This window comes from Taudactylus pleione, unplaced genomic scaffold (assembly GCF_031769625.1).
Source record: "Taudactylus pleione unplaced genomic scaffold, aTauple2 ptg000041l, whole genome shotgun sequence".
Classification (NCBI taxonomy): Eukaryota; Metazoa; Chordata; class Amphibia; order Anura; family Myobatrachidae; genus Taudactylus; species Taudactylus pleione.
The window spans coordinates 50086074-50110976 of record NW_028284443.1 but is presented as its reverse complement, the minus strand read 5'-3'; the positions used below and the strand labels follow the sequence as shown (position 1 = coordinate 50110976).

The window sequence follows — 24903 nt, the reverse complement described above, 5'->3', positions numbered from 1 at the left end:
GCGGTGACCCCAGATGTTTTGGACCATGGCCGCATCTAAGGGGGACAAAGGTAAGCAGGGGTCCCGCGGTGGGACCCTGCTGAACATGGTCCAAAAGTCCCTAGGCAGGGGGCACCCTGGGGACTGGCTGCAGCGTGGAGCCAGGTATTAACCTGCGCTACCACTACCCCCCTGGGACCGCGGCAGAGCGGTAGCGCTGCGGCGTCCCAGGGGTTAAATGCATGCCTGGGGAGCGCGCCTCCCTCGCTGCACACAGCCCTCTCTGCACACGCCGACTGGCCCTGTGGCAGCGCTCCTCCCCCAGGCCAGCCTCCTCTATGCTCCTCGGTGGCCATCTTCAGAACGCATGGTGAACGCTGCTGGAAGCCTAAGATCGGAGGCATCATGGTCTGGGTCCTCCCGCATCTCTCCTCCGCTTGGTCAGGTCTGTGTATGCAGCGCTGTGTCCTACCAGACTCTGTGTCTGTGTAGTTGAGTATCAGCGCTGATAGTGCAGGATTTATTTTTCTGTGCATTGTATGTGACTGTGCTAGCGCTGCTGCCTGTACTTTTGATTTCTTACTGTCAGCCTTATCACTGTCCCTGTTCTTTCTGCTAAAGCCCTTTCGGTGCGGTGCTGCAGGGTGGTCTCTCGCTATACTAACGAGTATTGTGAGAGGGGTCACATACTTTCCACCATCATGTCTGAGAGTGACTTTCCTCTCCTGTTTCAGTGTATTACGTGTAAAATACCTATAGCGGAGGGGGATAGTAGCGCGGAGTGGCTATGCCGGCAGTGTTTTTTATTGGAGCGGCCAATTACGGTCACAGCACCAGTACAGGAGCCGCCCTGGACTTGTTTTGCTAAGGCGCTTTCAACCTTGGTGGGCCAGTTAGCTCCGCAGCCCGCGTTCTCACAGATGGGATTGTCCCAGCAATCAGTGGTGTAGTCACCCATACAGGATTTCCCGAGGCAATTGATGGTACCCCACAGTATCCTTATTTCCCCTCCCCCGGTCTCTCAGGAGCCTGCGTGGGTTAATAGTGCCACATTACCTATGCCATCCATGTCTTCCCTTAAGGATGCTACAGACCGCAAGGTGGAGATCTGCCTAAAGTCCATTTATTCCCTTGCGGGGGGGGGGGCGCTATGGCCATTTGCTGGGTTGCCAGAGCTATGGAGCGCTGGGCTGACACTTTGGAGGCGTCCTTTGATTCCGACTGTTCGGCTGAACAGACGGAGTTGATTGGCAATCTCCGGGATTCTTCACCACTGGTCTGCCATCAGACCGGAACAAAACCTTGGAACTGCGGAAGGTCTTGCACACTATGCTCCAGGCTGGAGTTATAGTGCCTGTTCCATTCTCCCAGAGGGGCCAGGGTTTCTTTTCCAATCTTTTTCGTGCAGAAACCCAATGGGTCGTATCGTCCATACTCAACCTCAAAGCTCTCAACAAGTCTTTGCGGGTGCCGAAGTTTCGGATGGAGACCCTACGGTCCATCATTCTGGCGCTGGAACCTGGGGACTACATGGTGTCGTTGGACATACAGGACGCTTACCTGCATGTCCCTATTCTTTTACGCCATCAACAGTTCCTCAGGTTTGCAATCCGCAGCGACCACTTTCAGTTCCGGGCGTTGCCTTTTGGCCTGGCGACAGCACCATGTGTTTTCACCAAGGCGATGGCGGTCATGGCGGCTTCCCTGCGACTGCAGGGAGTCCGCATGTTACCGTACTTGGACGACCTTCTCTTGGTGGCAGGATCTCCAGAGCTCCTTCTACGCCACTTGGACCTGACCATTGCGGTACTGCAACAGCACAGCTGGTTAATAAACTGGCAGAAGTCCACCCTGATCCCGTCTCAGCGGATTCTGCACCTCGGAGCCTTATTGGACTCCAGACAGCAAATGATCTTTGTGACGGGGTAAAAGATCTCTGCCTTGCAGTTGAGGGTGCGCAGTTGTCTGCAGAGCCGCCGGGTGTCTCTGCATTCGGCGATGAGGTTACTGGGCTCCATGGTGTCGGTATTCGACATGGTGGAATATGCACAGTTTCACTACAGACCTCTGCAGCACCTGATCCTGTCCAAATGGAATGGTCTGCCTCAGTCTCTAAAATCCCAGACGATTTTGCTCACTCCGGAGGTTCGCCTGTCCTTAGCCTGGTGGTTGCAGACGACCCATCTCAACAAGGGTCGTCCGTTCTGGGTGGCGAATTGGGTCCTGTTGACAACGAACGCCAGTCTTCGGGGCTGGGGAGCAGTCTCGGGTCCACGCTTGTTCCAGGGCAGGTGGACTCAGGCAGAAGCAGAGCTTCCAATAAACATTTTGGAGCTCCGCGCGGTGTTCAATGCTCTCCAGCAGGCACATCGGGTTCTCCAAGGTCACCCAGTGCAGGTCCAGTCCGACAACACTACCACCGTGGCCTACATAAATCGGCAGGGAGGAACCCGAAGTCGGGCGGCTCTCGTAGAGGTGTCCCAAATCCTGGTATGGGCGGAGTGCAATCTCCCGGCTATATCAGCAGTATTCATCCCGGGAGTGCTGAACTGGGAGGCGGACTTTCTCAGTCGCCAGGACGTTCATCCGGGGGAATGGTCCCTGCACCCGGACGTTTTTCAACTGCTGGTGGACAGGTGGGGTCTTCCAGAGATCGGCCTCATGGCGTCCCGGCACAACAAGTTGCCGGTGTACAGGTCTCGCACAAGAGACGAAAAGGCGTCTCTTGTGGATGCTCTGTCCGTCCGGTGGACGTTCCGGTTCGCTTATCTGTTTCCTCCATTTTCCCTTCTTCCGCGGGTAATCCGGAAATTCAAACAGGAAGGAGGGCCGCTTCTGATGATAGCTCCTGCATGGCCCAGACGGCACTGGTTCTCAGACTTCCAGGAGCTGTCCGCCTCCCTTCTTTGTAGCCTGGCCCAGGCAGTGCTGGGCTCCTCCAGGTGGCTCAGCTGCGGCCCGGAACTTTTATGAGTAACGCGGCAGCGTGACATCATAGGTCACGTCACCGCAAGAGTTTCCTGCCTGTGAGGCAGGCTGCGCTGTGGACTTGGATCCAGCTAGGTTACCCCTTTGTCCTAGGAACTTGACATGACTACCCAACCCTAGCAACGACAATGAGGAGTTTAGGGGATCATAGAGGATTAGGGGCTGGGGGCAAAGTTAGATAATAGGTGCTGGGGACAGAAAAAGATGAAGGGGGAAGCTGATTAGGGATGAAGGTGAAAGGGGCAGAGGAAGCTGAAGGGGGACTGGGGCCAGAAGATGATGATAGGGGATGGAGGAAGATAAAGAGGGAAGAAGAAGATGAAGGGGGCTGGTGGCAGAGGAAGGTTATGGGGGGGGGGCTTCTGGGCTGAGGAAGGTGATGAGGGGCTGAGAACTTAGGATTGCTGGCTGCAGACACCATCTCTCCTACACCTGACAGCACTGTCATCAAAAAGACCTTGCAAGAGACGGCAAACAAGAACTACAGCCTGCATCGTTCGCGACAATGAGACAGTGTGGTAAGTCATAAGTTGCATACACACGATTTTGTAAATGAATGATTTTAGTAAACGATTTTCGTTCATTTTTTCAAGGGAAAAATGAACAAAAATCATTTACTAAAATCGTTCACTTACTAAATGTAATGAAAATCGTTGGTCAGTCTGACTGAACTACAAACGTGAACGCGCATGAAAGATAATCATTCATCATTTTAAATTTTTTTTGAACAATAAACAATATCGTTAACGATATTCATTCAAAAAAATCATTGTGTGTGTATGCACCTATAGTGTATTTTTACTTTAAAGGCTGGCATATTTTTGAGTTAACATATGTGAAGTATGATATCACACATACAGGGGAGGGATGTGCGGGATCGGGGGTGGTGGTGAGAAGGTGGGGCCCTGAGATTTCTGTTGCCAGCCTTGTATATACATAGCACTTTTTAGACCCTTTTTGCCTACCCCTTACCTCCATTATAATCTTTGTGTATGGGGATTTCTGCGACTAAAATGATGTGCAGAAATAAGACTCCCAAGGAGGTGGGTGCTACAGTGATGCCCACATGTAAGAAATGTGTTAACAGCATCTCTTCTCAAGACCGGAGCAGTATGGCCTTTATGTCAGTTGCTTTTACTCCCATGCAACAGACTATTTCAGGCGTATTTAAGGCGGCAACTGAATTGCCTTCTTCGGCACAGGTAGAAGACCTGCTGGCGGAGACATGGACCCAACCCAGTAGATGCCTTCAAGTTTCTAAGCGCATCGTTACCTTTTACCCTCTTCCAGCAGTGGATAGGGCTAAGGGGGAGACTCCTCCCCCATATTACCCATTTATTAGGTTGTCCCTTTCTCACATCTGCTTGGGTGGCTAAAGCGATCGGCCGATGCGCAGATGCTTTAGAGGTACTCATATGGGGGACCTGGTGTCTCTGGTGGGGCATGTTAGGGAGGCACCTGTCTAAAGCAGCCACAGATTCAGGAATTTTAACCTCCAAGGTGCCTGCTTCTGCAGTTGTAGCCAGAACAACAGTCTGGTTGCACACAGAATCCAAAAAGGCAAAGGCTCTAGAAGCTGTTTGGACCTGAATTAGTCAAGATCATGGCTACACTGTCGGCATCTAAGTCTACTTTCTTGCCTTCAGGGGCTCTGCCCAGACCTAGGGCTGCAGGTTCTCTTTCATTTCATTCGTAGAGCAAAGCCAGAGATCAACAGTTTCCCAGAAGCCAGGGTCCTGCCTCTAAGCCCTGAGGTAAGCAGTCTTGGTTCACCAGACATCTTTCTGCTAAACCAGCAGACAAGCCTGCCGCATGATGGGGCAGGCCTCTAAACGGGGGATCCCAGGGTGGGAGACTGGCTTCTACTGTTTTTGACAGTGTGGCTGTAGACCACGACAGACACCTGGGGCAGAGGCGTTGTGTCTCAGGGTTATGCTCTAACATTTTAACAGCATCCACCGCCCTGGGTTTTTTCCCACCGGCCTTCCTGCACAGCCAGGAAAAGCAGCAGCTCTCATGGAGTCTATTCGCTCTCTCCTGGCCTCCAAAGTCATCAGCCCCAGCCCGAGAGGATTTGGTTTCTGCGCCAATCCTTTTCTAATCTAGAAGCCGGACGGCTCATTTCGGCCCATTCTCAATATAAAGCATCTGAACAGGTTACTCCAGATAACCAGATTAAACAAAGGGAATCCATGCGTAATCATTCTGACTCTGGAGCTGGGGAACTTTATGGCATCATTGGATTTCCAGGATGCCTATTAGCATATCCCCATCCGAACCAGTTACCAACGCTTCCTCAAGGTTGTGGTAAGAAATAACCATTATCAGTTTCAGGCATTACCTTTTGGTATGTGCACGGCCCCTCATGTTTATGAAGGTCATGGCAGCACATCTACCCCACAAGGGCACCCGGATCTTACCTTACCTGTACGACCTGCTTCTCCTGGCCCAGTCCCTGACAGTTCTCAGGGATCACATCCACCTGACTATCCACCCATGTGACTGGATGAGTTCTAATCAATTGATGGAAATCTAAGTTAACTCCTTCTCAGGAGATGCTCCACGTGGGAGCATTGTTGGATTCCAGAACTCAACGAGTCTTCCACCCAGCGGACAAGATCTTGGGCCTACAATCCAAAACCCGCACCTTTCTAAGCCACCGTCGAGTTCCATACACTCTTGTATGCAGATCCTGGGGGCTCTAGTCTCCACCTTCAATATGGTGGAGTACAGTCAGTTCCACTCCCGGCCTCTTCAGTTGGTCACTCTGAGATGGTGGAACAAGTCTCAAGAACCTCAAGGTGCAGACGCTCCATTTCCTGATTGGAAACATTGGGTGTGGTACGCAGACAAGCTGGGTCTCGCCACAGATGCACCACTGTGTCTGTGTCTTCTGTCACAGGGTCCATGCTTTCATCCAGACCATCATGCTTTGACGGGGTGGTTCTTGAGACATCCGTTTTAAGAGCGAAGGGGTTCTCCAGAAGGGTCATTCAGACTATGCTGAATGCTAGGAAGCCTTCTTCAGCAGCTATAAACATAGTCCGGTACATTGCAAAACTGGATCTCTCTAAAACCTGAACTGTTGGGGAGCCTTGAGGACCCAATTTGGGAACCTCTGCAATTAGTAGATAGGAGCTACCGCGCTCAACCCCTTTCTTCAGCAAGAATCTAAATCACCAAGTTTGGCGTACCAACTTTGCTTGGTATGCAACTAGGGTGCTTTTTGCCTCTCCAGTGTGCTTTCCTTTTTACAGACAGGTCTGGATTTGGACCTCCAGCTCTATTCCTTGAAGGTCCAGGTTTCCGATCTTTCAGTTCTTTTCCAGAGGCAGATAGTGCTGTTGCCTAATATGCTGACCCTCTTCCAGGGAGTTCTCCACATTCAACCGCTATGTGTTACCTGTGGCTCTCTTGGACCTGTCAATCTGGGCTCTCCAGTCTCCCTTTGAACAGTTACAGATGGTTGAGCTACATTGGCTTACGTGGAAAAGTTGTGTTTTTGTCATAGTGTCGGATTTGAGCATCATCTTGTGTCGCTAGTTTCTGGTTTTCCATTCAGATAACCAAGGTGGCGTCGCACTTCCACATCAACCAGGAAATTGTGGTTCCCCCTCTCCCACGTTATGGATTCTTCTCAGCCGGAAGCCTCCTTGTATATTGTGCTGGCTCTCTGGCTGTGCGTGAACAGGACCAGAGAAATTTGCAAGTCGGATTTTCTGTTCCTTGGCCCGCTGGCTTTGTTTCACTATCCGCCAGGCTTACACCTTTGCGAACCTTCCTGTCCCTGCGACTGCCCGATCACTGGGGACTTCTTGGGCAGCGCACTGTGGGGCTTCTGCAGAACAGCTATGTAAGGCGGCCACGTGGCTGTCTGCTCATATCTTAATTCGATTTTATGCCTTTGACACATTTGCATCTTCATGCGTTGTGCTCAGCCGAGGACGACACTTTGGGACATCCAGCATTGTCCCTGTGCCCTAGTGGATGAACAAGAAAATTAGACTTATGTTGCTTACCTGTTAAGTCTTTTTTCGACTCCATGGGGGCACAGGGCTCCCACCATGACGCACCTGACTGCCGGGGTGCATTTTCTTGGTGACCTATCCAGCTATACTCTCCACGGTCTGTATGTTCTGTGTGTGCCAGACCACCTCATCCTCCTCGCTCCTGCCGTGGACTTGAAATCTAAAATGATGGCAGTGGTGGGGTATAGAGAAGAGGGAGCCTGGGCTTGTGAGTATTTTCCTTTAACCAGACTATTCTCCAGGCTCTATCCAGCATTGTCCCTGTGCCCTCTATGGAGTCAAAGAAAGCAATGTAAGCAACATAAGTCTTTGCTTCATAGCTGCTTATCTTCTACTTGTTGATCATAACAGTCCATTTTTATGTATAAATAGTCATGTTGATGTAATGTTCCATTTAAATATAGATTCATATTTTGATGTTGGACTGGTTTAGCCAATGTCTTACATATTAAGTACTGGTTCATACTGAGCACAAACAAAACCTGGATAAAAGTCTTATTACAAGTTGAAATGCGTGATCATAAAAAGGAAACTGTGGTGTTATTCTGGACCGACTGTGACATGATAGTAAAACAAAGGAACCTGGGAGCCTAATGATCTTGTGACACCCCTATATTGCCTGGGACGAATAATCAAAAAGATTTGTTTTATATTTTCATACCGTATTTATTGTGACTAGCAGATTTTATCATTGATTTTCCATAATATAAAAGTAAAGAAAGCAAAATGTGTACTGTGGGAACATGTGGAAGGTTATTCCAAAATAAAGTAATTAATTTAACATTCCTGACAGAGGTTCCGCAACACTGTCCTCTGGGTACCCTAACTACTAAAGTTTTCTAAAGTTTTAGAGATATCCATGGTTGAGCACAGGTGGTTAAATCAAATTGACTACAGTACTAATTAATTCACCTGTCCTCAACCATGGAGAGCTCTTAAAAATGATTTGTTTGGGGGGCCTTGAGGACCAGGTTTGGGAACATCTGTCCTAACAGTAAAAAATTGTTCTATAAATGCAAATAGCAAAAGGGACTGGTGAAGGATTTGCACATATTTTCAGAAAGGAGTGTGGTTTTCACTAGAGTGTTCAGATTACTGAAGAATGATTACACCAATATTGGTCTTTTTTGGTTCTGTCTCCCTACATGTGAGGAATGATACATTTGCAGATTACCGTGGTCTCTGTACTAATTTCTAGTAGAACTATTAGAGACTATGGAATCCATATGAAGCCTATTGTGTATTGTGTTAGGGCCAAGAAGTACCTGACAATTATACATTTAGTGTTTTGGTAGTTTGTGTTGACTGCACTTGCTGGTATATGCCTCAACCAATTCAGGAGTACTGCAGCGGTGGACTAACTAGGTTGTATAATTTTCCAGGGATTATTTTTTACCAGTTATAAAGCACACACATTCTGTTGAATGTGTAGCCTCCATCCACAACACTAGTACTCCCTAGACCCAAAGTACTATTAAGGATCACACACTACTAGACTAACAGTTTATGGGCCCAGATTGCTGTCCCAGTTAAATTCTAATATATTCTGCAGCACTTTACAGAGAATATCTGACCATTCACATCAGTCCTTGTTCCAGTGAAGCTGACAATCTATAGTCTCTACCACAAGTACAAACTAGGGTTAATTTTTTGTTGGGAGCCAATTAACCTACCTCTATATTTTTATAGAGTGGGAAGCAGCCAGAGTTCCAGAGGAAACCCACACAAGCACAGGGAGAATATATAAGCTCCACACAGTTAGGACCATGATTGGAATTGAGCCAGGGATAATTTACATTTGTGATCCTTAAATACTACAATTTAAAAAGCAGAGTGTACGGAATATAGGATTAGTAATTCAAAGTCTTTGGGGAAGTTTAATTTGTATTAAATCAGATTATAAAGAGGTTATGGACTAAGGCTGATCACATTCTGAAAGAGGATTCTTATGCTGCACCTTCAGGAATATCATTTCTTATCCACAGAAAGTTTAGTAATACATCTGACGACAATAAAAACAGACAATGTATGTTATTCACTTCACTTGTCTCATTACAATGCGACCTTTCAAGGTGTTAGGCAGTAAGTGAACACTTCATTCTTGAAGTTGATAGCAAAAAAATGGGTAAATGTAAGAATCTGAGAGACTGACAAGGACGACTGGGCCAGAGCATAGCCAAAACGGCAGGTCTTGTGGAGTATTCCCAGTATACAGTGATTAGTACCTACCAAAAGTGGTCTAAAGGAAGAACCACCAGTAAACTGGTCACAGGGTCAGGGCGCCCAATGGATCCTTGATGCACGTGGGGAGCGAAGGCTAGTTTGTCAGGTCCAATCCCACAGAAGTGCTACTGTAGTACAAATTGCAGAAAGTGCTAATGCCGACTGATAGAAAGGTGTCAGAACACAGTGCATTGCAGCTTGCAGTGCTCGGGCTGAGTAGCCGCAGACCGGTTAGACTCCCATATTTGCAGAGTCTAGTCTCCATGGAGACTAGACAACCATCTTGGATCCTGTTCACATACTCAGGAGTGGGATCATGACGACAATGTACAGCATCATGCTGCAGGAGTGGGACCACTGATTCAATTAAGATATTCTTAAGTAGGTAAGAATGTTTTAAGATGCACCATGGACAGACCACCACAATGTCCATACTAAACATTGTGTTTCTCAAAACGCTTATTAAAAATGCAATAGACAATTTCATGATTAAAAAGAAAAAAACGAAACTATTTCTTTGGCCATGTTACAACTACATGGTGTCTGGACGGAAATGCATGCCCATTATGTGTCACACTTAAATATCACTGTAAATAGAGAGCTTGGCAGTGTATGGAGCAAATTTTTCTTTAGCAGTGAATCAGCAGCAAAAAGAATTGTATTTGATGAAAGAACAAGGCCTTTATCAAAGTCCATCATTAAGATTATAATGGACCTTGCCCCTAAAAAACAGGAGATATGGTAAGAACTTACCTTTGTTATCTCTGTTTCTACGAAGTCCATAGGGTCCACAGGGTTGACCTTGGGGTTATAGCTGGAACAGGATCCATGGGCACCACACAGTTAAGCTTTTAGCTCCCAGGATGCACTTGGGTCCTCCTCTATACCCCGCCCCCGAGCCACAGGCACCTCAGTTGGTAAGCAGCCTAGGCCGGAGGAGAATATGGAACAGAGAGAAGGAAGACTGGAACACACAAGAAACCATACTCACAGCAATAGGAGACGGAAAACCGGTGACCAGCCACACAGCCCATTTGAAGCCAGGTGCGTCAGGGCGGGCGCCCTGTGGACCCTATGGACTTCGTAGAAATAGAGATAACAAAGGTAAGTTCTTACCATATCTCCTGTTTTCTACTTCAGGGTCCATAGGGGGTCCACAGGGTTGACCTTGGGGATGTCCCAAAGCAGTTCAACTAAGGGCGGGGACGCTCCTGTGCTGAAAGGAGCACCCGGTGCCCAAAGGAAGCATCCTGAGAGGCGAAGGTGTCAAACGCATAGAACCTCAAAAACGTTTGAATAGAAGACCAAGTGGCCGCCTTACACAGCTGAACAGCAGAAGCGCCACTTCTAGCAGCCCAAGAGGGACCCACAGAACGAGTGGAATGAGCCTTAACAGAGGCTGGCACAGGTAAACCCTCTTGTGCATAAGCCTCACAAATAACGGAACGAAGCCAACGGGCTAACGTTTGTTTGGTTTTCACAAGAGGGGTTGGCCTGCCAACAAAGAGGATAAACAAGGAATCAGACTTCCTAACCGAAGCCGTCCGGTCTACATAAATTCTAAGCGCCCGGACCACATCTAAGGAAGTCTCACCAGCTGAAAGATCAGGGGACTGAAAAGCTGGCACAACAAGTTCCTGATTAATGTGGAACTTCGAGACCACTTTGGGCAAAAACTCAGGACGAGTGCGGAGCACCGCTCTGTCCTGGTGAAAAATCAGGAAAGGAGGGCGACAGGAAAGCGCCCCCAATTCAGACACCCTCCTGGCCGAAGCAATTGCCAGGAGAAAAACCGTCTTAAATGTCAGCCACTTGAGCTCCACCGCCTCAAGAGGCTCAAACGGAGGACCCTGCAGGACCCGTAGCACCACCGCCAAGTCCCAAGGAGCCACAGGAGGCACAAAGGGAGGCTGGATCCTGAGAACACCCTGGAAAAAGGTGTGAACGTCTGGTAGTATTGCAATCCGCCGTTGAAACCACACGGACAAGGCGGACACATGAACCTTCAGAGATGCAAGGCGTAAGCCGAGATCCAATCCTGACTGAAGAAATTCCAAGATCCTGGAAACTCTGAACACCTGAGGATCATAATGTCTGGACTCACACCACTGTAAGTGTGCCACACTCTGTGATAAATCCGTGCTGAAGCAGGCTTGCGTGCCCTGAGCATGGTACCAATAACCGAACTGGAGAAGCCCCGAGACCTCAAGACGGCTGTCTCAAGAGCCACGCCGTCAAAGACAGCCGACCCAGATCCGGGTAAAGGCAGGGCCCCTGAGACAACAGGTCCCGACGCTGAGGAAGAAGGTACGGAGCGTCGATGGAGAGGCTCCTGAGATCGGAGTACCAAGGACGTCTGGGCCACGCCGGAGCTACCAGCACGAGCATGCCGCCGTCCTGCTTGAATTTCCGCAGAACCCGAGGAAGCAGGGATAGCGGAGGAAACAGATACGCCAGGTGAAACGTCCATTTCACCGACAGCGCGTCCACCAGACTTGCGCCTGCGTCTCTTGTCCTTGACCCGTAAACGGGCAACTTGTGATTGTGACGGGAGGCCATCAAGTCCAGCTCCGGCAGTCCCCACCTGTCCACGAGTAGCTGAAACACCTCTGGGTGAAGCGACCATTCCCCAGGATGCACGTCGTGACGGCTGAGGAAGTCCGCCTCCCAATTGAGGACTCCGGGGATGAAGACCGCCGAGATCGCCGGAATGTGACCCTCCGCCCAAGTCAGGATACAAGACACCTCCGACATCGCTGCCTGACTGCGAGTTCCGCCTTGGTGGTTGATATACGCCACCGTGGTGGCGTTGTCGGACTGCACCTTCCGTGAAGAGCGGGGCCGGACGACTGCAGGGCCCTGTATACTGCCTGCAGTTCCAGGATGTTGATGGGGAGAAGTGCTTCTTCCGCTGACCAACGACCCTGAAGCGACAAAGAGCCGGTCACTGCCCCCCAACCCCGGAGACTGGCATCAGTCGTGAGCAGGACCCAGTCCGGGATCCAAAATGGGCGCCCCTCGACCAGATGAGCTGTCTGAAGCCACCAAGCCAAAGATTGCCGAACGTCCAGAGACAACACCAGCACCTGAGAGCGGATCCGGTGAGGTAACCCGTTCCATTCTGATAGAATCAGCCCCTGCAGGGGCCGGGAATGGAACTGGGCAAATTCCACCATGTCGAATGTCGACACCATGGACCCCAGAACTCTCATAGCCGAATGGACTGACAGACGGCAACGGCTCAGGCAACTGTGTATCCGCAGCTGTAGGGAGGCGACCTTCTCCGGAGTCAGGAAGATCCTTTGCTGACGCGAATCCAGCAGGGCTCCCAAATGAACCATCCGCTGTGATGGAATCAGGGAGGACTTTTTCCAATTTATCAACCACCCGTGTGCTTGCAGGCAAGCGATCGTCAGGTGGAGATGTTGAAGCAGTACCGACGGGGAGCTCGCCAGCAACAGGAGGTCGTCCAGATACGGCAGCAGCCGTACATTCTGGTTCCGAAGATGTGCGGCCAGGACCGCCATAATCTTCGTGAACACCCTTGGTGCCGTGGAGAGACCAAAGGGTAGCGCCCGGAACTGATAATGGTGTTGAAGGATAGCGAACCTCAGATACCGCTGGTGTGAAAATGCTATCGGAACATGGAGGTAGGCGTCCTGGATGTCCAGGGACACCATGTAATCCCCCGGTTCCATCGCCAGAATGATGGAACGTAACGTTTCCATCCTGAACTTGGGAACTCTGAGGAATTTGTTCAGAGACTTCAAGTTGAGGATAGGGCGATGAGAACCATTGGGTTTCTGCACCAGAAACAGAGACGAATAATACCCCGTCCCTCGTTGTGATAGAGGAACGGGAACAATGACCCCTGCTTTCAGCAAGGACTCTATAGCCTCCTGAACCTGTAACGTCTTGGTCTTGTCCTGAGAAGGACTTGTGCAGAAAAACTGGTGGGGTGGTCTGTGCCGAAAAGACAGGGCGTACCCCTGGGAGACCACTTCTCGAACCCAGGCATCCGTGGTGGTATTGTGCCAGCACTGGGCAAATAGAAGTCGTCGGCCTCCCACTCTGAGGTCCCCCAGAGGGAGGCCCGTCCCATCAGGCCGCAGGTTTATCTTCCTGCTTGGAAGAAGGGCGCCGAGCACTCCAGGCTTGCTTCTTGGGTTTAGAGGCAGTCTTACTCGCAGACTGTCTCGGGAAGGGCTGACCTTTCGCCTTACCCTGAACCCGAAAGGAACGAAAAGCCGAACTCCGAACCTTAGCAGGCAGTGCCGCCGAAGGGAGGAAGGCCGACTTGGATTTAGCCAGGGTGTCCACTATTTTGTCCAAGTCCGGACCAAATAGTAATTCCCCATTGAAAGGTAAGGCCTCCAGACCCTTCTTTGAATCAGAGTCCGCTCTCCAGGACCGCTGCAGCCGATACCCGCGAGGTCAGCAGACTAGCATCTAAAGAAGCTTCACCAATGTAAGAAGCAGCGTCCCTCACTTGTCCCAACAACGCCCGCTGGACATCCGGAGCGTCGTCTGGGAAGGTATCTTCCAATGCATTGGCCCACCCCTCAATGGCCTTGGCCACCCAGGAGATGGCCATGGACGGTCGGGCCACCGCCCCGGAGAGGGAGTAAATAGACTTTAAGCAAGTCTCAACTTTCCTGTCCGTGGGATCCTTCAGCGAGGATATCGACGGTAATGGTAAGGTGGCGCCCCGAGTTAAACGGGTGACATGGGAATCCACCGCCGGTGGAGTTTCCCATTTTTTACAATGTGCCTCAGGGAAGGGGTAATTAGAAGCCAACCGCTTCTGAGGAAGGAATCTCTTACTGGGCGCCTGCCAAGCTACCGCCATATGATCCGTCAACTGATCCGACAGGGGAAACACCGCAGAAGCCACCTTAGTTTTTTTGAAACTAGGAAACTTCGACTTAGGAACCGGTGCCTCATCCTCTATAAGAAGAATAGCTCGCACCGCCCTAACTAGTGCTCACACATTAATGGACGACTTGGTATCCATTTCCTGGACCGAGGCGTCCGAGTCAGTGTCATCAGGGACCTCCCCATCATCTGAGGAACCCTCTGAGTCCGATACCCGAGCAGCCCGTGTCATGAGTGGGCGTTTTGAAATCCTAGAAGGCATGTCAGTCTGCAACATTGACTGAAAAGCCGAGGAAGCGGCCGCCAAATTTTGCACGGAGTTGGAGAGCACATCCACCCATGGTGGAGGAGTCGCCATAGGGTCCTGAAAAGGTACCACAGGCTGCTGCGGCACAGGGGAAGCCTGTATATACATAGGCAACCCCGCATAGGGACCTACTGATTGAGACCCAGGAGGACTCCGCAATAACTGCGGGACACCCGGGGAATGGGGGATGGTCGGCTGGGGCACCGCCCTAGTAGGGAGAGCAGTCGGGACCGACAGACGGTCCGCAATAGACACCAGCACTTGAGAAAACATCGCCCACGGTGGTTCCTGCGCCAGAGAAGGTCTGGATGGGCCAGGAGCCACCTGGCATCGACTACACAGGCCATCCTGTGACAAATCCTCCCTATCTACTCCTGCAGAACAGCGTCCGCAGGAGGCCAACACCGGAGCCACTGAGCGCTCAACCTCCTCGTCTGACATGACAGAATATATTATATATCTGGCACCAGGGTAGAAGTAAAACGCACTCACCGGTGTGCTGAACAACAGCCCACAATATGGCACTGAGTAGCACACAACTGTATGTGACGGACCTCACAAATACGTGATCTATATAAGTGAGGTCAGTAGAAACGCCCCTCCCCCACACACCTGTAGGGCTTGTAGGAGAAGTAAAGGGATAGGTATAAGCTGACAGTAAGTAGAAAATAAGCACAGACGGCAGCACTAGCAATAGTCACATACCATGCAGGAAGATATACTCACTGCACCTTTACACTACAATCAACCTGCCCAGATTCAGTGTCTGGGAGGGCTATAGTGCTGTGTACGCTGTCCTTAATCAGGGGAGAGGTACACAGGGGGACCGGTCCGCGTGCTCCCTGAGATCTGCGCTGCCACTGGGAAAATGGCCGCTGGAGACCTCAGAGGAGGAGTGGCCGTGTAACTGCAGCTCAGCGACGCCAGACTGCGTGCTGAAAGGCGCGCTGAGTTGAGGGGAGGAGCCGCTGACAGGGAAGGCTTCCTCCCCTGGCTGGCCATAACCCCAGGGATGCTGGCTTCCCGCTTGCCCCTTTATCCCTGGTGGTCTAGTGGTCCCACGGGTTATGGGGGGGCCCGCCGCCACTGCCAGCAGCCTCCGGTCTGTCCCCAGGACCGGAGGCTAAAGGACTGCATTTAAGGCATTCCGCGCGCCGCCGCTAGCCAGCGACGCGCGGCTTACCTGAATCCCCGGCGACTCAGGCAGCAGTCCTGGGAGGTAGACAGAGTCCGGCTAGTACGGACTCTGCCCTCCCGCCGCGATCCCCAGATCAGTACTGGCGTCGCGGCGCCAGTCGGGGATCAGAGCGGCAGCGTGGGCGTCTGTACAGACAGCCCTTCGCTGCCGTCTGTAGTAAAAAGATTAAAATAAATAAAATCTAACTTAAAATAAAAAGCTTCTGGGGGCTGCTCCTGCAGCCCCCCTGCGCGGTGACCGACTCCGGCCGGGCACCAGCTTACACTGAGGTGCCTGTGGCTCGGGGGCGGGGTATAGAGGAGGACCCAAGTGCATCCTGGGAGCTAAAAGCTTAACTGTGTGGTGCCCATGGATCCTGTTCCAGCTATAACCCCAAGGTCAACCCTGTGGACCCCCTATGGACCCTGAAGTAGAAAGGATGTAATACTGTATTTGACCAATTTAGTTCTCAGAATAAAAAAAAAACGTACTAGTGACTAATACCATAAAGAAAACAAATCTTTTATTGTTAAGACAATGCAGAAATTTCTTCAACTGTACGTACAACCCCAATCAGGCACCAAGCTAGGCAACCCGCATAGACATATCCATACTGTACACGTGCAGAAAAAGATCATCCAAATCTGTAAGTTCAAACTAAAGACAATATATTCTAAAGGGGGGGGGGGGGGGGGGGAAAACAACCATTTTAGAAAAGTAACAAGCTCTGGAAAAGCAGAGCATCCATAACAGCAAACAAGACTTATAATAATTGAAATAGTGCATTGTTAATGCCCTGCATGAGCACAGCATTTAATTCTGTTTCTAGTTAAATGATAAAATTATCATCACTGTAACCCAAGCAAAAAAAACCCCACAAACCATTGTTACATTTAGATTGATGTAAGTAATTTCAGGTTTTAATCACAAGTGCAGGATGATCTGCAATACTTAGTAACTGTAGTACAGAACATTTTCCCTTTGAGCATGAAGAGTAAGATAGTTACTGAACACCTATGCAAAAATAGTGCATTGGTAAGTAAGAATGCCTTGTGTAAAAGCACTTGGTTTCTTCCACTCCGATAAGAAATAGCCCAACCCTAAGCAAAAGAAATTGAAACTCATAATTTCAGGAACAGATCCTCAGTGCATAGTCAATATATGCTTTTAAATGGTAAGTCACATTAAGACAGCAGAATATCTTAAAATGCATGAAATTATGCCCGCACATATACATTTTCCTAATCCAAAATATTGGCTCACTGCAATTCTGTGCTGAGCTAGTGGTAAATGTGCACATAAAAACCATGTCTGTTATATTGTTTGATATCCAGCATGACTTCTCTTTCTTCCGATGAGATAAGCAATCAGCACAATTAAAACGAGTCCAGCCAGACAAGCGCCAACTACAATAGGTACTAGCATGCCATTCTGATCTTCTGAACATTCCACAGCTAGGAGAGAAACAATGTCATTACACAAATTATGTAATATAATTGTCATCACCAGCCATTTCTAAACATACTCATCACCAAAAGCGGGGAAAGCAGCAAAATAGTCATCAGATCGGTAAATACATTTATTTATTACATTGAAAGTGCATTTGCCCAATATAGGGCGGTATTCAATTAGTTTCGCATCGGCGAGAAAGTTTTGCCTCCCCGACTTTGCCTACATCTCGTGTTTTGGTCGCGAAAACTTATCGTGCGCGTCCCCACTATTAGCTGTAATCAATTACAAACCAGGGGAAAACGGCAAGCGGCAAATGCAGAACAGGTGTAAAGTACTGTCAGAATAGGGGAAATCCGTCTCAACCCACCAAAAAGATGCACTAACATTGGAGATCAATGTAGCAGTGTTCCAATAGCCCTAATAAAACTATTTGGGGTACTGAAGTGGTTGTAAATTCTTGTAATTAGCGTCCTTGTAAAAGTGGTGAAAAATGGCTTTAAGAAGTATTTTTTGGTGAAAATAAGTCAAGTCAAATTTGGGGTATGTGAAAATGGGTGCTAGCATGTTTTTATGTCTCTAAAGTGAAGTTTTTAAAAAAAAAAAAAACATGAAAAACGCACCTGTTGCCTGCACCTGCAATCCCAAAAACACCTGACCCATCCATGCAAACCCCTAAGGCGGCTATTTCGCTAGTTTTTATGCTAGTCTCCCCACTTTGTACTTTTTAGTCTCCAAAATGAAAGTACTTTTTTAGGGTGTTATGTTTACCCCCCGGATTTTTTGACAGTTGTCCTTTGGGGTACTGTCCCAAGGGTTCTGAGTGGTTTCCTCACATTAGCATCCCAAAATAAAAATGTTGCACTTTTCTCCTGCTATTCTTAGGCAAATCTTTTTTCGGTCTATTACATTGCATTGACTTTCCACGTAGGCGAAAACCGGCTGGAATTGAATTTCGAGATAAGTTCCGACCACATGAAAAGCCCCGATTGGCGGAACTTTTTCACGGATAACAGCTCTTCGCTTCTAATTGAATACGGCCCATAATTTTTTTTATTTTTTTTTTTAATTGGGTTCAGACAAATGGCAAGCTACATAAGCACTCAAGCCTTAATCTGTTAAGAGGGGAATTCATACTAGTACACAGGTTCTCAAACTCTGTCCTTAGGACCCGAATGTACATGTTTTCCGGGTCTAATCACAGAATCAGAAGTGTAATCAGCTCCACCTACGGATATTTAAAAATTTGTTAGTGAGTCATGAATACTCCTGTGCACCTGCTGGGTGACCTGGAAAACGTGACCTGTGTTGGGTCCTGAGGACAGAGAGTGAGAACCACTGTTCTAGTATGTGTATTCCCCTGTACTAGTTAACCAAAGAAAACATTTTAACCCAGAATGCCTCGAATGCAAGGGAGCTGCAATAATGCTGTTTTGTGTGCCAATATTGTGTTTAGAAGGGAGTATACTATATACACATATTATACAAATACAAAATCAGTTTTACTATAAAATGTTTGCACTTTAGAAACTTGAGTTATTTTATATTAGAGAGTCCCATGTTTATCAGACACACGAAATTCCTATAGAATAAAAATCCATGGTGTAAGGTGACAAGCTCCTATGGTTGTAAACACATTTATAGCCATCACTCCCCCACACGCTTTCATTTAAAAGAAAATAAATGATGTAATGATATTACAAAGAACTCGATTTAAGGCAACGCATAGTAAACTTTTGTATCTTACCAGGGCCAAATTTGTCTCCATCTATATCGAAGGCCTGGACTTGAAGGCTATAGGTGTCAATGGAAAAGTTGCTGGCAATCTGAAGATGCTGCTTAGAGTTGCATTTGTATGACTTATGTGTCGTTGTCTGCATGTAAGATAGGTTGCCATGATTCAAAATAAACCTGGGATCTGCAAATATAAGAAAAGTGATTTAACCTTATACTCCTCAAGAAGGGGAAACAAATATCTACAGTTTAAAGTTCATGTCACCCGAGATTTATCAAATATATATTATTCCAGTAAAATGTACCTTTTGCATCGGTAAGAGATGCGTTTACAATGACCTGGCCAAGGTAAAACTTGCTTACATTGGTATTCTGAAAGACAAGAACAGAGGGTGGAGGGAAGGACTGGCTTCCAAAGTATATCTAAAATTCGTATATTTTAAGAAGTGTACATATTTTCAAAATGCATAAACAAGTACAAGAAAACTGCAATTCCATTCCTGCTATTAGAAAACAGATCTTCAATGGCTGCCCAATTTGCCACTTCATTTTACACTTACCAATGAGAAGTTGAACAAGAGGTAAACTGTATTCGAGGTTAGGATCAAAACTGATGAACTATTCGTGCACGTCCCACTGACATTAAATTGTGTTGGATCAATATTGAATGCATAAGCTATTTCCTAGGATTGGGGGGGGAAAGAAAGAAGAAGAAAAAATTTTTTTAAATGTGTGATCTTCCAGTCGAATAATAATACATAAAAGAAGCCAGTGGCAGACATGTAGTCTGACGGGCTGTGCTGAGATTACAACATTCAGTGTTCGCTATACCCAAGTCACAGCCATTGTCTATCGTCAGGGACAGACATTGTGCAGGGCCGTGGAGGTTCTCCTAGGAAGTGTAGAGAAGGTTTAGCAAATTCAGACTTGTGAACTACAGAGAGCAGAGCATGAATGTTGAGTCTCCATGCATTTCTTAGAGATCTTGTTTTTATTTTACTCTACATACATTGAAGTGCCAATAGTCATGGGATAAATGATTGTGTAAGACCTCCTCCGGAGATGTGCAGCAACTCAACGTGGCATCGATTCCACAAGTGGACTGAGGACCTCTGGAGAGATATTGACCCATGCCATCTGGATAGCTTCCCACATCTACCTAATATTTGTAGGTGCAGGATCTTGGGTGCAACCACATTCCATAAAAGCTCAATTGGGCTCATGTCAGACAATTGCGGTTGCCACACCATTCATCTGAACTATCCAGAATGCTCCTCGAACCAATTCTGGACAACTTGGGACTGATGACACTGTGCATCATCCGAATATAATATTCCATCGTTATGGGGGTACATGAAGTCCATTAAGGGCTGCAAATGGTCATCAAGCAATGCAACGTAGCAGTTACTGGTCAAGGACGTGTTCAGATGTGCCAGCAGACCAAACGCATGCCACGTGAACACAGCCCATACCATTATGGAACTACCACCAGCCTGCAAGGTGCCTTGACAAATGGGGTCCATAGCCTCATGGGGTCTGCGTCACACCTGAATCCAACAACTGGAACCATGACTCGTCAGTGCACGTCACATGTTGCCAGGTCTCCAGGGTCCAATTAGTGACATCACAAGCCCAGGTGAGGCGCTGTGTCCAGTGTAGTGTTAACATAGGCACTCTGGTGGGTCTTCTCTGCTCCCATGTCCCATGGAATCTAAAAGAACACTGAACTGACCTGCTGGATAGGTGTCTAGTACCTCCTGCATTGAATATGAATGAGATTTGAACCAATATCCCTTGTCTGTTACCACAGACAATTCTAGCCAACATTGCTGGTCACGATCATTAAGCACCCATGGTCAACCACTATGCTGTCCATGGCAGTTGGTAATGCATTCCATGAGGTATTCCTGGTACACACCGTAGAAAGCGTAATATAGAATGTCCGTACAACTTCAGAAAAGGGATGTCCCATCCACCAGCCACCCCCTATTATGCCCCATTCCAACTCTGATAGTTCACGATGCCCTGCCATGACTAGCCTAGACAGCGTTTAAACTGACTCACGAGATGTCAGATTACAACTGATGCAGGTCTGAGCATATCGAAAACGTCACAGTAGGGTGACGCCACTTACCATTATCTTTACAAACTGCTATCCCATGACTTTTGGCATTTTATTGTATGAATCTGTACTCATACTGTGATTCCCTGTTTCTCTTGTACTGTATGTGTGTATCTCTGATATACGTACGGAGATATAATGTGCTTCTTTATAGACATAAAAAAAGAAAAAATCTGCCACTCAGTTAAGAATCACTCATTTTGGCACACATCTCTGGATGTAGATATATCAGACAACATATTAGCCCTAACTACGCTATTAGTACAGTTCAATGACAAAATATGAAAAACAATTGTAATCCAGGAATGCATTGCTTTTGTCAAAGTAATGGAGCATACACACGGTCAGATTTGTCAGATGAACGATTAAACGATTTGAACGATTTTTGACTGCATTAAAATGAATGGAATCGTCCAAGTCTGACTGCAAACACATCAGATGTCAGAAATCGTTATCTGACCATCGGGAACGCGCATCGTTGATCGTCCATCGTTCAGGCATGTCAGATATGAACGATTTTCCTTCAGATATGAACGACTGAATGATTTTTAAATAGTTATCGTTCATATCTGAAGGAAAAATCTGACCGTGTGTATGCACCATAAGCCAAGGTTTCAAAAGGATACTAACTAGCTCTTTACTAGGATCTTGGCTGAATATTCTACACCAAGTAGTGCTCTAATCAGCAGTAAATATTCCTGTACTACCAGTTACAAAGTATGGGAAGAATGAGCAGTCACTGCACATTCAGCAATTAAAAAAAAAAGTGTACAAAAAGAATGCAAAACTATAGGTTTATTGCTGTACAGATATTTGTCATTTATATATATCTGTCCCTGCCCCATTGGAGCTTACACTCTAAATGTCCTAACATACAAGCACCCACACACACGAATTATGTCAGAATCCAATTAATCTACAAGCACTGTATGTTATTGGAATAAGCCAGAGCACCAAGAAAAACCCTCACAGACACAGAGAACGTACAAACTCCACATAAGATCATTTTTCTGGAATTAAACGCATTACCTTAATGAAATAATGCTAGCCACTATGATCACAGTCCTGTCTATCGAGGAGGGCAATTCAATTAGGCGCAGCGTTTACTCCGAAGCTAATTGAACACGCTGCCCTATTCAATTAGGTGCAGGAACCTTGAGTGGTAATCACCATGTGTGTGAATTTTTCAACACTCAGGAGCTAAGAGGAAAAAAATCTGAGCTAAAATGCAGACTGCATTTTAACATGCTGGGAAACCCATAGATTACAGCCCTTTGTGCAGTATTTATGGTTGTGCGTGTTAACCCATGGTTTACTGCACAGGGGAAAAAAAAAAATTCTGATCTATTGAATAGTTCTAGGCGTGAAACATGGAACTTTGCCCAGAGCCTAATTAAATTCCTCCTATAAGTAATCATTTACAGACATTCACTTTTGTAGCGCTAGCATATTAAATTGCCCTTTACAATTGAAAACAAAACTGCAATAGAACAGTAATAAAACAAAACTGGGTAATAACATAGTTAAGAGGGCCCTTGCTCACAAAGCTACAGTGCTGTCCATCCATAAACACATTAAAAATCCAACCGGTTCCCTCACCAATAATGTTTTGCGGAAATCCAAAGTGTACTTTCTTTTGGTAGCAAACTGCATAAATGTAAATGTTTTTTGTTTGTTATACCAATAGAAAATAAAACTGAAAAAAGTGGTAAAAATAAAGCTGCGTGCATCTATGGTTTCACAGCTTGTGCAACCCCACTTCACTTGTAACATTTACATTGATACCTAATGTGTACTCTATCATAAAACTATAAATAACGTGATTTTTATTTTTCTTTGAATAAAATCAGCATGTGTTTAAATACAAGAAAATTATATTAACACCACAAGAAACTCAAGAGTAAATGCTATATAAAATATACAATTTGAATCAGATAAAAGTTAGATGTCAGTTTCATGTAAAATGATTATAAAATACACATCACATTTCCAAGATATATACCATACCATCATTGATTAGTCAAACGTTCTGCTGTAATTGCTCAAAAGTAGACAAAAGCACTATATTTGATTTAAATTAATAAAATATATGGTCATTCATTATTAATCTGTAACCTTATGTGAACAGGCAAGTGTCCATATATGTAGAAATATCCACTCCTTACTGGGGTCTCTGTCAGTTTGTATGGTCCAGGTAGGAGAATGAATGATTGAATAATATGAGATATGGTAAGAACTTACCCTTGTTATCTCTATTTCTACGAAGTCCATAGGGTTCCACAGGATACCTTGGGGGTATAGGTGTGACGTCAGTCGCAGGGCACCAAAGAGTTAAGCTTTCAGCCTCCCAGGATGCACTAGGTCCCCCTCCTATACCCCGCCCCCGAGCCAAGGCACCTCAGTTAGTTACCAAGCCATAGGCCGGAGGAGGAGAAGGAAGAGAGAGAACAAAGATCTGGACACATACAAGAATCACATTCTCACCAGAGGGAGACGGAAAACCGGTGACCAGAGCAAAGCCCATCTGCAGCACAGGTGCGACAGGGCGGGAGTCCTGTGGAACCCTATGGACTTCGTAGAAATAGAGATAACAAGGGTAAGTTCTTACCATATCTCATATTTTCTACTTCAGGGTCCATAGGGTATCCACAGGATACCTTGGGGATGTCCCAAAGCAGTATCCTTTAAGGGTGGGGACGCTCCTGTGCAGAAAGGAGAATCCGCCGCCCGAAGGAAGCATCCTGAGAGGCGAAGGTGTCAAACCTGTAATACCTCACGAAGGTATGGACAGAAGACCACGTAGCAGCCTTGCAGATCTGAACTGCCGAGGCACCACGTCGAGCTGCCCACGAAGGACCCACAGACCTAGTGGAATGAGCCTTCAGAGAAGGAGGGACCGGTAGGCCTTCATGAAGATAAGCTTCAGAAATAGCCATACGGATCCAGGCTGCCAAAGTTTGCTTTGAAGCAGGCCAACCCTTTTTACGGAAGCCAAAGAGGACAAACAAAGCGTCCGACTTCCTAAACGAAGAAGTGCGGTCAACATAAGTCCTTAAGGCCCGCACAACATCCAAAGAGGCCTCACCCACGGAAAGACCCGGTGAGTTAAAGGCCGGAACAACTATTTCCTCGTTAATATGAAACTGGGAAACAACTTTGGGAAGAAACTCGGGCCGAGTGCGGAGCACTGCCCTGTTCCCATAAAAAACCAAGAAAGGGGGTCTACAAGAAAGAGCCCCTAACTCAGAAACACGTCTGGCCGAAGCAATGGCCAGAAGGAAAACAGTCTTAGCTGTTAGCCATTTAAGATCCACTGAGCCCAGTGGTTCAAACGGCGGTCCTTGGAGAGCCCTCAGGACCACAGCCAAATCCCAAGGCGCCACAGGTGGAACAAAGGGCGGCTGAATGCGGAGAACACCCTGCATAAAGGTGCGCACATCCGGGATTGTAGCAATCCTACGGTGAAACCAGACAGATAGGGCCGAAACCTGTACCTTCAAAGAAGCAAGGCGAAGCCCATGATCTAGTCCCGCTTGCAGGAAGGCGAGAATCCGAGACAGACGAAACTCCCGCGGTGCATAACCTCTCGGTCGACACCACTGGAAGAACGTATGCCACACGCGATGGTATATCCTCGCGGAAGACGGTTTCCGAGCTCGTAACATGGTACGCACCACAGAGCTGGAAAACCCCCGGGACCTCAGCATGGCCGTCTCAACAGCCACGCCGTCAAAGACAGCCGAGTTAGGTCCGGGTGAAGGCAAGGACCCTGAGACAGAAGGTCCGGTCGTAGCGGCAACCGCAGAGGAATGTCCACGGACAGACCCTGAAGGTCTGAGAACCAGTGCCGTCTGGGCCACGCGGGAGCTATCAACAGGAGCGTCCCTCCTTCCTGTTTGAATTTCCGGATTACCCGTGGAAGAAGGGAGACCGGAGGGAACAGGTATGCGAACCGGAACGTCCACCGGACGGACAGAGCATCCACCAGAGACGCCCCTTCGTCTCTTGTGCGAGACCCGTA

At 47.6% G+C, this 24903-nt stretch overlaps 1 protein-coding gene across 1 annotated transcript in view; it reads right to left on the bottom strand.

The window, feature by feature from the left end:
* Positions 1-16083: 16083 nt before the first annotated feature.
* The window catches only part of LAMP1 (lysosome associated membrane protein 1), a 32049-nt gene continuing 23229 nt past the window's right edge, over positions 16084-24903 (bottom strand). The window contains exons 6-9 of the mRNA XM_088458595.1: positions 19321-19443; positions 19066-19132; positions 18774-18944; positions 16084-17031 (exon numbers count right to left, since the gene is read on the bottom strand). Coding sequence (XP_088314721.1) covers positions 16892-17031; positions 18774-18944; positions 19066-19132; positions 19321-19443 — 501 coding nt within the window. The 3' untranslated portion in view covers positions 16084-16891. The remainder of the gene's footprint in view (positions 17032-18773; positions 18945-19065; positions 19133-19320; positions 19444-24903) is intronic.